General features: G+C 38.2%; 1 protein-coding gene across 1 annotated transcript; it reads left to right on the plus strand.

Annotated features, from left to right (window-relative positions):
* The first annotated feature begins 380 nt into the window (after positions 1 to 380).
* Positions 381 to 15988, plus strand: LOC124404133 (diuretic hormone 44). Its single transcript, XM_046878023.1, has 4 exons — positions 381 to 745; positions 12727 to 12903; positions 13923 to 14369; positions 14901 to 15988. Exons 2-4 carry the CDS (start codon positions 12766 to 12768, stop codon positions 14925 to 14927), a joined length of 612 nt encoding a protein of 203 aa, XP_046733979.1. The 5' UTR covers positions 381 to 745; positions 12727 to 12765; the 3' UTR covers positions 14928 to 15988.
* The last annotated feature ends 678 nt before the right edge of the window (positions 15989 to 16666 follow it).

Consider the following 16666-nt stretch of genomic DNA (forward strand, 5'->3'; position numbering starts at 1 on the left):
ACTGTTATACGGTAGAGAAAAAATCGAGTGCAAACGAGTAGCTTCGTGCAGGTGCGGCAATTAGCGAGCGACGTTGATGACACCAGGGTGAACCAATTCTGTTAGCGCTTACCCATAATGTCCATACGTAAACCTATATGTATAACGTTTACATATCCAGAACACGTCATAAAAGGTGGAATCTACGGAGAAAAAACAATCGTCAGGGGCGGCGGCGGGGCGGGGGCGGGGGCGGAGGTGGGGGCGGGGGTCCGGGGTTGGGGTTGGGGGAGGAGTGGAGCACGCGGAGTAGAGCAAACCCCACGGTACCCCCACCCTGTAGGCAACTCTGATCAGGGGGATATTTAGCCCGTAGTGCGTACCGGCGTGTAGCGTAGATTCAACCTGGCTATAAAAGCTCACCGTCGGTGCCCCGAGAACGTCATACGCCGGTAGTACATTCAACGGTGCAGAACTCGAATCGTATGTGTCAGAAGACGCGTTTAAGAAGGATTTAATCGAAGCGTGACAGAGACACCCTGCTGTAGAATCCCTTGAAGTATATTTCACATCAAGTTTCGACGTTCAGTGATTATAGTTGTTAGTTTTTTTTTTTCAATAACTAATTTTTTTCCCCTTTCCGTTTTCCTGTTCAACTTGACGTACGGAAGAAAAGAACTTGCACACACTTCCCGCTGCCGGTTTAGTGTACCTGCTCCAAGAAACTTTTTTAAGGAAGAAATACACGAGGTAGTATCAATTCGAGGTAAGTAAACATCGATATTCGATAAACGAGTATGCAATATTATATATATATATATATATATATATATATATGTATATTTGTATATGGCTCTCTAACTTTGTATTATAGTTTATGAACCGAACTCACCACTTTACACTCAAGTCAACTTCTATTCACGGTTAGACGTATAGCACTTCCCGGAGTTACCGTATGTAACCACCATGTGCGAACACCTTATTACTTGAATTGGAATTGGAAACGGCTAATTGAACCGCCTCAGACGATGTCGATAACTCGCGGTAACTAATTCTGCGTTGCCCAATTTCGGAAACGGAGGGGGGACAGGGAAACGAGAGGATTGGCGGTTTTCAGCCATTCATCGGTATCTCATTAACATTTGACGCCTTCGGGTCTGGAAGCTTAATAAGGGTTTTACCAAAGCTCAGTACGTGCAAAGAATCCCCGACAGCGTTAATTATATTCACTTGGAAATTCCACGACGTGAGGAGGTCTGATTAACTCGGTATCCAAGTAATTCTGGGTGCCGGATTCATTTGATGCCAATCTGAGGAAATATGTTAAAACAGTTTTTGTGATTTCTCATTCCTTTTCGAAACCTGGGTTGTGAACTTGTAGAGAACTGATGTCCTGCCAATTTAAGAAAATTCCCTACCCTTGTTGAAGGTGATACTAAAACATTCACTTTATAGTACTGGTTATACTTGACGTAGGTAATTAAATTTTTGAGTAATCAGTTGAATTGATTTTTTCGACTAAACAATGTTGACTCCTTGATTGGAAAAAATTTCTGGCACGCTTAGATTGAATTCCCTTTTCGAACCGACTGAATTACAAGAAGCAAACGTATTTCACGGACGATGGAATCCCTAACCACAGCGTCACGTCGAAATTAATAACCTTGCGGGCAGAGCAGGCCCTCATCATTATCGAACATTAATTCGTTTTGTTTGCATTTTACTTTACCCAAGTGCACACGATAAATGATTTCGGTTTTGAACCCTTGTCATGGATGTAGACTGTAGAAATATCACTCATTTGTCATGCAATTGATGCAGCACGAAATATGTGGCTTTGCTAGTACAGCGAATGGCCGCCAAATGTCGCACGGCACACATCGCGCTCACAAGAAAAGTTGTTTGGAAATTCTACCAGCCTCCAGCAACTTGGGTCACAAGAGCAGTCCAAATTCCATTCGGAACTTGTTTAGCATTGATTGGCCTGTCTAATTCTTGTTCAAAGTAAATTGAAGTTATAATTGTACGCTCACTTCAATGCTTATTATTATCAAAATAACTCTGCGTTTAGTCATTTCAACTCGAAGACTTGGTTCGTTTGATTGTTTGTTATACCTGTGTGGACTAAATGGACAATGAAGAGAATCCCAAAGTTGTTGCGAAGATAAGTAGGTAAATCTCAGGAAAGCAGACGTTCAAAGCTTCTACAGTTTTGAAACTTAAACATGAGTCGCTTTCGAGCTGTTAGACTTCGCTAGTCTCGCTCCTTGTCAACTCAGTCACGAATTTCCATTCATTTTCATTTGTTCCCTTGTGAATTTCGCACGATAACTTCGAGCAACGCGTTCTTGTCTTTATATCGAAATTGCAACACTGTTTTCATCTTGATATATGATAATGCATTTTGTTTATTTGCTTCAATTTTCTCTCTTTCTCTCTCTCTCTCTCTCTATCATTCAAGGGGAAATTTTCTCATACTCACGAGCAGCGTTTCAGCTTGAGATGTTTTCTCTTTGGCGGACAGCTTGACGGATGATTTTCGTATCGTATTTTTACACCTTTGCATTTTCACCAAGAGATCTTCTCCTTAATATATTTTACGGTATTCAAATATTTACACTCGCTGTATAAAAACTCGTGAGAAAATCAGCAGAGTTAGTTTACACTCGGGTCCATCCTAAACTGTTATACAATTCACGTAATTACAAAATTCATTTAATATTCCTTGTTTTGCATATTCCGCCATCGTATCCACCCTCATTTTTAACCCGTACCTACAGGATGGATGATACAAAATACATCAGCGTCAATTTTTTGTACAACTTATCTCCAATCGTTCACAGAATCCTATTACAGATTAGGCAATTCATTTCAGGGCAATTGGAATAACGGCATGGCACTGAAAAACTCGCTGACTTGTGGAATTATTTCGACATTCGAATTGTGAAACTATTGTCTCGCAATATTCCTGTCGCCTTAGCGGAACATTAAACGTTCAGTAATTATATATATCGTAGGGTCAGATCACTACTCTGGTCTTTGGTTAGCAAAAAAACAACTCTTTTCGTTAATTTTTTTACAAAATTGTTATACATGGAGTCTTCATCGAATTACAAAAATCGGAAATATTGGAATTACAATCAAAAGCTCAAATATCTATGCTTGATTTCAAATCGTTTGTAAATGGTTGAAAATTTAGTAGATTCCTTCGATTTCGCTCTACTATAGTTCGTGTTATCCAGAAGATTATGTTTTACAAAGTCACTGAAGCAAATTTGTTTTTGAATAGTCAATTCAATATTTCCATTAATGTCAACTCAAATACTTAACAATGCCTACGCCATAAAAAAAGCGTTGCCTCTTTTTGGTTTTCTCAGGACTTGGGGAAAAAAAATAAAATTCGAAAGATTCACCGCTGATTAGAAAATACAGAGTTGAAGGCGGTAGAATTTCAATTTCTTCAGTCGTATACCAAGGAGATCAGGTTTGATAAAAATGTTACCATTATAATGTTCACCCTCGATTTTCACGCTCTATGCTCCGTTGACCCGCAGGGATTTCCGTCGTTTGAAGAATACCTCGCGTCGCGTAAAGGGAAATCAAGAAAATGAAATCTAAATCGTGTACCGTTGGAGTGAGGAAATTTTCCGATCAAATAAAACGTAGCATCGTTTGAACGCTCGCCGGCGCAGCTTGCGGGATATTCGATTTCCATCTTGAATTAGCTGTACAACAGAGTGGAAAGCGTTGCTTCTCATGTCACACTATAATCTTATATTACTGCAATTACGACTACCGTGTGTGTACCTATTAAATTTCGATAATCCCTCTATCGTAATTCTCCATCGCGACTCTTATCAACGAAATCACTATCATCACGGAAGCTATATGTGTATATATATGTATATACGCCGATGTATACGTGATATATGACAAAATTTATTGGCCTATATAATATGTAAGGATGTTATCCACGTGATGAAAAAATTTATTACTTCATGGATTTACTTATATCCGACACCCCCGCACATCTGCGTATGGCCAGCCTCTGTTACGACTAGCTATTCTTTATTCATGTATACATTATACCGATTTAACCTATCTGCTTGATTAATCGCGTATAATACAGTAACCGGAAATTGACAAATATAACGTGATTGAGAATTATGCAGCGTAGCTGCAGAACGGTGATTGAACATCGGTAGAATATCGAATATGGAAGGAAAAAAAATTCCCCGAAGGGTCGAGCTCTCTCTCTCTCTCTCTCGCTCTTCTCGATTCAATCACATCGCGTCGCCAATGTGCTTTATGGGAATGATCAAAGCCGTCATGCAACACTGTCGTTTAGCGATCGTAACAGATTTCCGGACAGAAATTGTTACATCACGGCTCCTCGACTTTGACGCGGCGGGAATTTTAATTATTAAACGTCAGGCTCAGCTCAAGAGCAAAAACGGATGGGTTGATAATTGCAAACAATATTATGGCGGGATTTTTGAATAATTGATTACTTTGGGTTATATATGCTATATCGCACGTGGCGTGATAATGGAAACAATTTCTTCCCTACTGCACTACACTCACATCCGGTTAATTCCTGATACGATGCTAATCCGACCTTCCATCAAGTTCTCAAATAATAAATCCCACCTGCGACAATACCCCGGCCTGTCGCGTTGGCAGGTATTGGAATTTTGAGGGAAATATTTACCCAAAATTTAACAAAAATTTCTATCTTTTGTTGTTGTTTTTCCAAAATCAACGAAAACCTGGTTTTCTTTAACATTTGTTCGTTCCCTAGGAGTCAATTATAATAATTTCTTTCCTGCAGGAATATATGAATAAATTTTCAAAACTCTAACAAAGGTCCTCATTTCCGTGAAATTCAAATATTTATTTGTTCACAATCTTTGCGCAGAACGAAAATGTTCAATGAAGTCGGTCTGTTTGAGAAAGTGAAAGAAATTCCAGCTGTGGGCTCATTAATTAAAATCAAAATTTAATTACCTTGAGTGATTCATTTGATGTAATTCAGTTGAATACTTTTGCTGATTCTAACTAAACAACACTGGCCATTACAGTATTTCCTTCCAAGAAAATTATTCGCCCGCGGATATTCTTAATTTATTTGTTCAAACTCAATCTTTTTCTCTTGGTGGGCAGCTTGAATTGGTAATTCACCTTTACTTTCAAAGGGGCTTTTAGTACGTCGAATTTCAAATCGCATTGAAAGCCAATTGACGAGGAATACGTAGCTTGATTCATTTTATTAGTTCGTCGATCAAGTTAGCAGGATAAACCAGGAATTGTACGTCCAACGAACAAATTGATTTATTTTGATACGGAGCTACTCATATACATGGCACGTTATTTATATGTAACTGTTCGATTCTTTATTCGTAAAAAATAAATATACATCACATCACGTACATTAATATTAGATTAAAAAAAGAAATTAACTCTTAATCTAACATTTTGACTCCAATTTTTTTCACTATTTTTTCATTTAATTTCACCTAATATATTTTATCAATTTATTGTCATATTGCAGTCACCGTTCGACTGCAGAGATGTGATTCAGCCGTATAGATCACGTTATATGCCTTTGAATGTATCGTATTTTCTCCTCTTTTTTTAAATTATTTTCGTTTCAACAATTCCGCAATTTCAGTAAAAATCATTTTCATAGATATGACTCATCAATACAGAACATAAAAATATGTTTTTCGAGCATTTTGTTACTAAACGCGGAGAAGAAAATTTGCTCCTAATAAAAGAATTTTTATCTTTTTAAAACGGGAAAATTTTTCCAGTTTCAAGCAATACGTCCACGTGAACGAAGAGCAAAGCTTATTTCTCGAGGATAAGAGATACGAATGTATTTCCGCTATGTGAATACAATATATACATACAGGAAGAAGTATTTTTATTATTCCCTGTGAGCTCTCCGTGCATGACGCAATGCAACACAATAATGCGGGAAAATGATGGAAGCAAACCGATGCGTTATAAATGCGAGTTCAATATTGATATACCTTTATACCTATGCAGACGTGCTTGCTTACTTTACTCCATATATGCTGGTAAATGTTCCCCAGTATTTGTGAGTTGTGCGGAAACTCTTCTCGCACAACAGTGATCCAATCTTGCTTGATAGTCGAGGCTTTTCGATTCTTATACCAGTACAACGCCACATTCAACATCTGCATTAATAATTTAATAATCCCTGACTGTGTGTCATGGACAACTTTGGTTTGCGACGCATGCGGAATTCTTTCGCGCTTTTTGTGTAGTCGGTTTTTTTTTACGTGCAATTTATCGAATAATACTCGGTTCTTCAAAGCATTGACTATCGTAGAATCAAATAACCCACAAATTGGGTGAATGCCACTCGAAAAATGTCAATTCTTTGCCTCCGTCGATTCCTGTATAAAAGAATTTTTTTTATTTCTGTGCTAGAAAACAGTTCACTGTTCCCGTTGCCTGATGATTTAGGAAAACGTTTAGAAACATTTCAGTTGCATAATAAGAATACTAGTTGACTTGTGGATTATTACATTGGTGGAGATGATGGTGAACAAACGTGTGCAAGAATGAAATAGTCTATTTTTGCAAAATCGATATTTACTGTTGCTCACATAACTAGTACAAATCGCAAATGTGAATTCATTTTTTGATTAGTTTGTACGGTTCGTAAATATACCGAGCACTTTGGGTCTTGCAGGAGAAAATAGCCTGGCAAAAATTAGATGAAAATTTTAAATGTCTTTCCCCGCACCATTATTGATAAGATTAGTTAAACATGCGGACCACTCAACCGTTAAAATTAGCGTACCGTGTTACTGTATCATCTACCACCATTTTGACGATGAGCGTAGATAAGAGCATTTGAAGAATGCAATCTCCACCTGATAGGTAGTAGCTGTTCTTAAACGCGCAATAAATTGTTGACGTTTAGTTCCATTTTTCACGATTGCATTAGATCTGGTTACTTAGTTTTACGGAACGGTTTCGTTGCTTTGTGTGCCGTATTAGGCACGTTAGGATAATGGATTTTGTTTTATTGTGTTTATCGATTTTAATAAAAAATATTTCAATATTTTTATAAGATTTTGTCTCCGGACCAGAAAATCGTTCGTACAAAATTTCTTTTTTCAGCTACAATTATTGAAAAACTGAATTCTCTCGAAGTAATAATTTTTCAAATTACTTGCTTTGACCCAAGGAAACGTTGTGCAAATTTTTACTTTCAACCGACATCTGCGTCGTAAAAAGCTTGAACGAATCCGTATTTCTTCAGATCTAGACATATTTCTCTCCGGGGTTGGCTAGACTGTAAATGAATGCCCAACTGGCGTATGTAGGTTCAGGTTCAAAGTTTTTTTTATTGTTCTAAAATTTCGGTTGTTTTACAAACGAGTTCTACATCATTTTGAGGCCTGTCCTTTGGACTTGACTCAATTCTTGTAAGTATGGTAATATTTGTTAAAGTAAGTATTGCTCGTTTTGTTTATAAGTATTCAAAGTATTATATGATACATTGATTATCTGAGCAAATGTCTTACGATAACCCAATTACTTTTGTAACATACCTTAAAAACTACCTTATAACTACTTAGTTACAAGTTGTACTTTATTAAGAGTTTTTATTTTTACTTAAGAGTATGTTTGACTATTTTATTTATTGCCTTGTGGTCCGAAAGTTTGACTTTCCATGATTCAAGCTGTCGTATCTTCCGGTCATTTATATAACACATCGTGATACTGTAAGGTGCGGGATCACACATGAGTGATTCTTAGGGTCACTTTCGTCGCGAGAAAGGCAGCATCTCGCGGTGATTGCAAGAGGCACAGAAGTTGCGCGCAAGTCTTTCATCGTCGATTGCAAGCCCTTGGCTTGTCGTCAGTCGATACACGTATGACAAAAATATGCACAAGTATAACGTCTCTGAAGTTACGACGCAGCATATACATATTGACAGAGTGGAATGAAGGAGGACAGAATAACTGCAGAGTTTGTTCCGTGTAAAGAAATCCGTTCTCGTGTCCAGCGTTGCAGTGTAAACATTATCATACTTATTATATTGGCTGATATAACAAGCTGGAAAAAGAAAATCAGACAAAAATAACCATCTCTACAGGTTTAAGCGAGAATTGGCCGTCTGACGTCGACGACTTTGGATTATCCGGACACGTAATTCACACAGCTTTGATACTCTGCGTAACTACGGTGTATTAAAAGGGACTTTGTTCCTTTATTGCCTGAGTTCAATCTTGCACGAATACGTTATATGCACATTTTATCCTCTGAACTGAGGCAGAATGTACGTGGAAACGAAAGCCCGTAAACCCGCCGGATGTATAACCTTAAAGTGGGCAACGCGCGACTTTTCGCCCTGATTTCTCGGCGCGCAATTATACGGATAATTAAAGTATACTCTAACGAACTGAAAACTCCTGACGCGCCAAGATGTTCCTGTGCAGCCTTGGAATAGTACGTCATTCTAATATCTCTCCATTCTTGGATGCGGCAACTCTGACTTGCAACTTTGGTCGAGAAAACTTGTTAACCACTGCTACATTCCCAATTTCTGAGTGCGTAGTCTGCAGTAAACAGAATAATGAATTATAGCTACAGTTTTTCTCCACAAGTTGACGTAACTTTCTTAGCAGTAACAAAGTTTACAATTTCACAGAAAATATTCATACCTGCGAATACCGATGTGTTTTAGTTTTTAGTTAAATTGAGAATTTTTTTACTCGTAGATTAAAAAAAATATTCAACCATATTTCATACAACCGAGCAGTTTGCTGCAGTTGTCGGATGGATTCATGGTATGATCGAGCGTTCCCAATTAATCGCGGTGAACCGCAATACGAAAGTGTGGGAATATTTTCTCCCGTGATCTGATTCGAAAAATAGCAGAACGTGTCATATGCGGAGAAAAAGGGGTCAGCCAGTGGTTTGAAATTTTGCTGAAACACGGAACACGGTGACAAACTGCCATAAGCTTAACAATCAACTCTAATTGAGTTGGGTACATGTATGTGAGAATTGATAATCCAAACTGAAGCTGCTTTGATGTCCGAATTATTTCGGAACCCCCGGTGATTGAAACATTCGAAATGTTTTAAAGGACGAACCATTTGGTGCAAGATTTGACGCGACGCGCCGGTGCAATGCTTTAAGGTAAATTAAGCCGAACGTCGCATCTCCACCCTCCATGAAAATATATTCCCCCTGGATTAAAGCGACGGTGCCACTCGGAGTGCAAATGCACACATTGACCCTACAGGCCAAGAACTGGTATAAATAACAACTCAGAGCAACGACTCGGTTCATTTTAGTTATATTTTACACCTAATAACACGAACAAGTGCAGTACCATGGACTCGTTATTCACACGAATTTGAATAACGGTGCAATTTCTTTTTTTCTTCTTTTTTTTTTTCATTTTTTTCGCTTCGTCACGGTACACTTGTCAATTACGTTTGTATGGATGCCAGTGCATTTATTTACGTATCTACATACATCGCAGGGTGATTCTTCGTTTCATTTGATTTTTACTCCTCTTCATCTGCACCGCGTTCATGGACCCCAAACCGAAGTGTAACACAGACGACTTCACACGTGCTACTTCATTGAAGCATCACTCAGTCAACGAAATACTCGAGGCTTATGCGGAATGGTTAACCGATGATAAGTTTAGTTGAGTCCGAACAAGAGGAATTACAAAACTCGTAATAAATTTTTTTAATAGATGGAAAACTGTGTTGCGGTAATCGAGGTGGTTATCCGTTTGTTCGATGTAGTCTGGTGATGAAATTCGAACGAATAAACGCACGCGCGGATCAGCTTGCATAATGATGAAAGAAACGAATGATAACAAAATTTAGTTTCTTCCTGAAAACGGCTGATTATAGTCATGGAATTTCTCAGACAACCTTTTCGTGGCAGCGTGGCGTCGAGATCAAAGTGGTAACAAGTTGGTGGTGGAACGTAGGTGCCTTTAACGACGCCAACCCCGAGGATATGGTGCAAAATTTTGGGAATTTTGAAATTTCATCGCTCCACTCTAGGAACAGTAAATGTATCCCGCATCTCCGACAACAGCGTCAAAGGCGTTCTTGGGCTCGTTGGACAAAATTCCAGTGATTCTCGGTTCTACTCCAAGAAGCAGCACATTACATACTCGGAGGAGGCGTCCGATCTGCAAAGGCTGAAATTGTTTGTCGATAAAGAATCCTAACATTTCACACTGATGATTTGTATTTTTATTTGCAAGATCTGCATGATTTTATAGCTTTCCGGTACACTTTGATCGGGATTTCCGTGACAGAATTTACAATTTACGTGATGAAGAAATTTTTATTTTGATTCAACCCTTCGTGAGTCTTGTCGTGCGATTGACGTATAAATTTTCAGGTTTGCCCAAGTTTTACTTAACGCCATCGAAGTCACATCGATGTATATAATACTAACACAAATTTAAGACTAAGTACCACTTCATCGTGTTGTTTGTTATGGCATTCATTAATTAGTTCAACATCGAATTCTCGCCGGTAGTCGTATACCTATATTATGTATACGTATACAATAAACCTATGTAGGACCGAAATATAATTGTCCTAAAGCGTGGTAAAACGCTAATTGAAAAACGGACAGAAGTTTATGGCACTAATTTTCGTCGAGTAATTCAACGATGATATAGGTATGATGAATTTCGTTTTACCCACGGAGCCCTACCAAGTTATTGCGCTTTCAAGAACCGAATTTGCAAGCTATACCAAAAACAGCGAGCTTCGTGAAAAGATCGATCCACGGTTATCTGAAATACCGTGTGAAATAGACCGAATTTCCATTCAAATTAGGGATCTGCGAATCATTCGAAACTAACAACAATTTGACTCGTATTAAATTATGCAAATTGTTTGAATCGTTTGCTCGAAACTGCGAATCTTCTATTCTTATTTTACAAACAATTTGGTTGAAACGTCATATATGCAGCATTTCTACGTTTTTTTTTTCTACACCCAATTTTTATTTTACTACAGTTTCTCTTATATCTGAACTTCTTCGATCAAATTCGCATTTATTTATTTTTCAACTTAAACTTTTCTTATTAATAAAAAAAAAATTGAAATAAATTTCCCATGAAATATAATTTTCACAGCCACACCTTTCAATTGACTATATAGGTACTTTTGAATCAAGAAATAAAAAATGGAGACTTCTTCGTTTTATCCAAATAATTTGAATAAATCGAATTACGTGTAAGTTAATGGAATAATGCGAAATATTACATTCATTACATAGTATAATGTGAACTACAAATCCAAATATCAAACATAAAGTCTAATGTACATCGTCAGGGTTTCCTGTCAGTGATGAAAGTGCCCACGAAACTTGAGACTAATGAAGTTGAGGTGGGCACAAAGATTGTAGACATAGTTGTGGTGGACTCGAGGAGGGAGAATTGCGCTATGGCGTGCTGATTGTGAGTCTGCTCATCTTGCGGGGGGGCGTGATGGATGTGGATGAACGAAGGGCACTAAACAGGCGGACGGGTGGGCCTGCAGGGTGAGAGATTTCCTGAGAATCACGAGAGCCTCGAAATCTCGACCACCTGCGATATTTGAATAACGTCATTTCAGAAACGCCACTCTCCGGCCGTCTTCAACCTGCGCCTCATCCCCGCAGAAGCACGAAGATCCGCCTCCTACACTCCAGCTGCTCTTCGCTCCAATTTCATGTTGAAATCGTTGTTGCTCGTTTATACTTTCTTGTTTATAAGCTTCTGATTTTCTTTTTTTGCCAGGAATGAACATCGACCCCACGCCTACAGGTGCGATGCTAGTAAAATTTTTCGAAAAATTATCCTGCACTCTTCACACACTGTTATACCTCTACGCATGACAAGCCAATAACGTTTTCCACCATTTTCATTTCGATTTTCTTTTAGTACTTCGCGAAAGTACCTGATACGAGATTAAGGAGTTTCTACGCTCAAGAGAACCTCATAACCTGAAATGTCCGTAATCGATGTTCGATTTTTGCGATGTTAGTATGTCACGGTAACGTTCCCCAAAAGTTAGAGCTCTTTTTATATTTATTTCATCACGTTATCGACTCGTCATACTCTGAATTTGACCAAATTTTTCAACAATTGCCCAGTATTGCATGTTTTTCAACCCATTGTCGCGATTTCGTCTCTTGGGTTTGAAGGCTTGACGATTTTTTTAGATTCAAATGGCATTGAAACATTTCCAAAGAAATAAATTCTTATGCATCACAGAGGAGGGCTAACTAATAACTTAACTTGTACTGTTACAAATCGTCATATGCAATTCCTGTAGTGCGAGACCTGCGGAAAATAAACGGTGCATGGCAACTAGAGAGAAGGTATACACAGGAAGACAGAGTGGGATAGAGAGAGCGCAGAAGCGAGAGAGGAAGGTATTGGTGTTTTGCTCCTGCAGCGGCTATTAGTTGTCACTTAGGCCCAGCAATCGAATAGTAATGGGGAATCGATGGAAGAAAAACTGACAGATATTTATTGCTGTGAAAGTTCTCGCAAACGTAATTGTATGCGTATATCCAAATATTGTCAGCCAAATGTGAAAAAAGCGTCGTCCATATTTAATTGTCTGAAGAAAAATTTCGCTATGCTGTATATGCTGAGTAAATACTACAACAGTACTTGAGACAAGTTTGAGGAAACCAATTTTTTAATTTCATTATTGCAGACTAACCGTTCCGGCGTTTGCGATCATCCAACACAGAAAATGCTTCTAGTCAACTTTCTTGCGGCAGCCTCTGTGATCGGCATCGTGCAATCTGCCCCAACATCGTCGTATCGAAGAAGAGACCAATTGGCCGATCGTCCAGAATTGCTTCTCTTTAACCAAATCCACGGACTTGAGGTAAGCCGAAGTAACGGCAGCCGAGTCGGCAAGGAGCCGAAAGCGTCACTCAATTGTAATGTCTTTATGACCTAAACGGAAAACCGAGCAAACCTAATACAATCAAACCCGAAGAATCGATTTTTACGTTCAATTTACTCATGTATATAGCCTAACGGATACAGTATCATCCATTTGCTTAACGGGATCATTGATACGCCGATAACATTATGTCGTATGAAGAACAACAAAACGGAAGAAACAATCCAGATTGATGTAAAGCAAACAATATTAAGCGCATAGATTGCCTCCTTCTTCTCGATTACCAATCCCAAGGATTGATAAGACAGCTTTTCCTAGTAGAGGCAGCGTAGCTAGTAACGTTTGTAGCTGGTATTGCGGTCACAAAATCTGGTTTGACTGCCATTACATGCGACATCTATGTCCTGAGGATGTGATCTCTTGATCCTCTGCTAATCGCGGAAGTGAAGATTTGCACTTGTTGATGTTACAAACTCGATTCTGCACAAAAGTGATATTGAATACTACATACATATCACATTCTCGTTGACAACAAAGAGAATAAAAATTATCCTCAACATTTAACCGAGTCACTAAAGCAAAAAATCGGGAAAACACCATCAATCTCTCTCATACCAATTAGTAATTAACTCTATTCCAGCAATATCAGTTTACAAACAACTAGGGTATACCTACCGGCTTTGGCCACCTTCGTACCAGTTGTGGCCATCGTTTAATGGATTTGTGGCCACATACATTACGTAATCTGAGCTTATAGCTACAAATGGTATAGAAGTGTTCTGATTTCATGAACACTCATTTTCAAATATCATACTGTACAAAGTATTAAAAAGTAGCTGAAACTCACATTTAAGTTACGAATCGAGTATAATTAAAGAGGTTAAAAGTCAGTGTGATAAATTTAGAATATTGTAAAGACGGCCCCAAATGGTGCATCTAACGCAAGTCGAGGGGAAATAGACAGCATTAAGCTATAAGATCATTGACAAACGTTTCAGGAGGCGGATTTGGGAGAATCGGATTCAGGACGAAGTATCGGAGCAACGCGCATCAAGAGGCTGGGTTCCTTGTCGATAGTGAATCCTCTGGACGTTCTGAGAGAGCGTGTAATCCTCGAATTGACGCGCAGGAAGATGCGCCAGAACCAGAAACAGGTCGACGCGAATAGACGAATTATGCAGTCGATTGGAAAACGCGCGATCACCGACTCAGTCCAACTGAACTCGAACGAAGACTCCGACCCGACCGGCTTCATGACCTCAAAGGCAAATGATTTTCTCTACTCCTACCGCGTTCCTGAAACTGATCTCGCACCCGAAGATCGCTCAGGTCAGCAACATCGGCAGCATCTCACCTCCGACAGAGGCACAGAAAGGCAACAGGCTTGGGACAATCTCGGCGAATACTCGGCCTTGCAGGAAGCAGAATCTGACCAAACGCGAAGAGTAAGTGCTGGATGATACACAGAGAGGAAACGGTAAATTTTAGCAGACTAATTGAACGCCTGTGCGTGCGCAAAATAATTATACTTTATTAGTCAACGAGATCGTAATGCGGCAATATTCTCGTCTGCGAGGCAGGAGAGGCAACTTATTCGAAACGGGGCATGAGATGTCAAACTCACCTGCCTTAAAGGGCAGACTGAAATTATCTTCAGCAGTTACCATAAATTAATTGGTCGACATGTAAGGTTCGCCAAGCCTTCCCGAGTAACTATATGAACTCTTTGTGATCTGTCTAGCCTAAAGACATTCGCATCGTCTATATAGTTTTCGTAAGCCGCGTTAGTTACCTAAAATTTCAGATGGCCAGCCTGCATAAAAAGGTAACAGAACTCGCGCACGCGCAGTTAGACGCTCAATCGGCTAAGTTACATCATTTCCTCTCAGTACGTATGGCCATTGAGTTTCCATAAGTTCTATGTGTGTGATGCAATAAACATGAAATGAAACTTATGCTGGATTTTTCTATTCCAGATGGGCAGTGAATTGAGCCTGTTGTAATCATTTATTCCACAATCTCGAAGAAAGATAACTGAATGACAGCTTCGCTTTTTATGTAGCTCTCACTCGGTACAGTTTAGATGTTGCCATTAACGTAGTATCATTTATAATATTCCATTAATCTATATAGAAAAATATAGAGTTACATGTTTGCCAGTTACTCTTTCAGTACAAAATAATATAAAGATAATAAGTTATATACAATTAATCGTCCCTGAAGTATGTAAAAGATTATACATGTCATACTTATTGTGTGGTAAGTGCCATATTTACGTATTTATTTATTTATTCATTTATTTATTTATTTATTTATTTATTTATACATTTATTGTCTTCAATTATAAAATATTAGTGATGGGACAAACAAACAGTATTATGCATTGAGATTTTTCTAAACGAATTTTCCGATCCAAGTGTATTGTAGGGAAACGTAAGAACAGATTATTCAGTCGCACTACTTATTATAGAAAGAGAATCACTGAGAAATTTGAAAATGCTTATGAGACACTATTTGTGCATCGATGTTAGTGATATATAGGACATATATGATATGAAACACAAGAAGACACATCATGAGAAATATGAAATACATTATAATATACGAGAGACATAATAATTATTAAACCTTGTCTACCACATATTACGAGCAGTACTTGTGCCAATAAGAATAGAGTATCAATTTTAGAACCTTTATTTCCTTCCATGTATAATAAACATGTATAACAGATATATATATATACATATATTACTGAAGCTTCGCATATGTTGACACAAAACGGACACACGTACATACGCACATCCAAAAACGACGACATACGCATAAGAATGCGCAGAGAGACACAAAAATGTATGTTATGTACGTATATATCTGAATTATTTAGGAATATTTATACTATTTATTTTAGAGATATCAACTATTTATTTTTCGCCAAGAACGAACGCTTTATTTTTTGTTATACATATGTAAAGATCATTGATTTCCAGTACCTATTTACTAAATCCAATCAAAATGAATTTATTTGTAATAAATTTTGTTTTAGAATAAAACTATGATAATATCTATGCCCAAATAGCCCCAGCCCCCTATAATTGCTTTCAAACATATCTATAGACGAGTTTAACGAGGTAAGTAACGAAGGCAGAATCAATTTTTACATAATTTAGTGACTGTATAGTTTATACACTAATACTTTGAACGACTGATCCATAGTTGCACCAAACGACGTAGAGTCTGCTGCTACCTAGTGTCTACAGCCTACAATCTCCAATAAGGAATGCGCAAAGCTCAAAAAAATTTGAGTAGAAAAAGCGAGCGTTGAAGCGAGTACTTGGATTATCGCGGTGCATACATACATGGTGAGTTATGAAAATTGTACGGAAGCGCCACCAGTAGTAGAAATCGGAACGTCTCCCAACTGTTTGATTCGACGTCGGTGACGTACGTCATTCACGCTTGGCGAACGAGCGGGAAATCATGCGCATAATTTCTGATACCTATCGAAAACAAGAACATACAAATTTGGAGAATAATGCTCAGTGCGTTAATTGGACTTCCATGATTGTCGTGAAGTTGCCAAGTTCTGTCGTTGTATGATATAGTTTTTTTTGTACGAAAGTTCGAACGGGAAAGTTTCTTCGAAAAATATTCCACCTATCTTATGTGCTTACAGACGAGAGTACTTAGAAATAATTCAAATGGGTTGCATTTTTTTATGTCAAATAAAATCGATAATTAAAAA

This window comes from Diprion similis, chromosome 3 (assembly GCF_021155765.1).
Source record: "Diprion similis isolate iyDipSimi1 chromosome 3, iyDipSimi1.1, whole genome shotgun sequence".
In the NCBI taxonomy this organism is placed as follows: Eukaryota; Metazoa; Arthropoda; class Insecta; order Hymenoptera; family Diprionidae; genus Diprion; species Diprion similis.

Bases quoted from the DNA above. Each gene is read 5' to 3' on its own strand.
- LOC124404133 (XM_046878023.1), top strand. From the start codon at position 12,766: ATGCTTCTAGTCAACTTTCTTGCGGCAGCCTCTGTGATCGGCATCGTG. The intron at 12,904-13,922 runs GTAAGCCGAAGT...CAAACGTTTCAG, and splicing joins ACCAAATCCACGGACTTGAG to GAGGCGGATTTGGGAGAATC. The intron at 14,370-14,900 runs GTAAGTGCTGGA...TTTCTATTCCAG, and splicing joins AATCTGACCAAACGCGAAGA to ATGGGCAGTGAATTGAGCCT.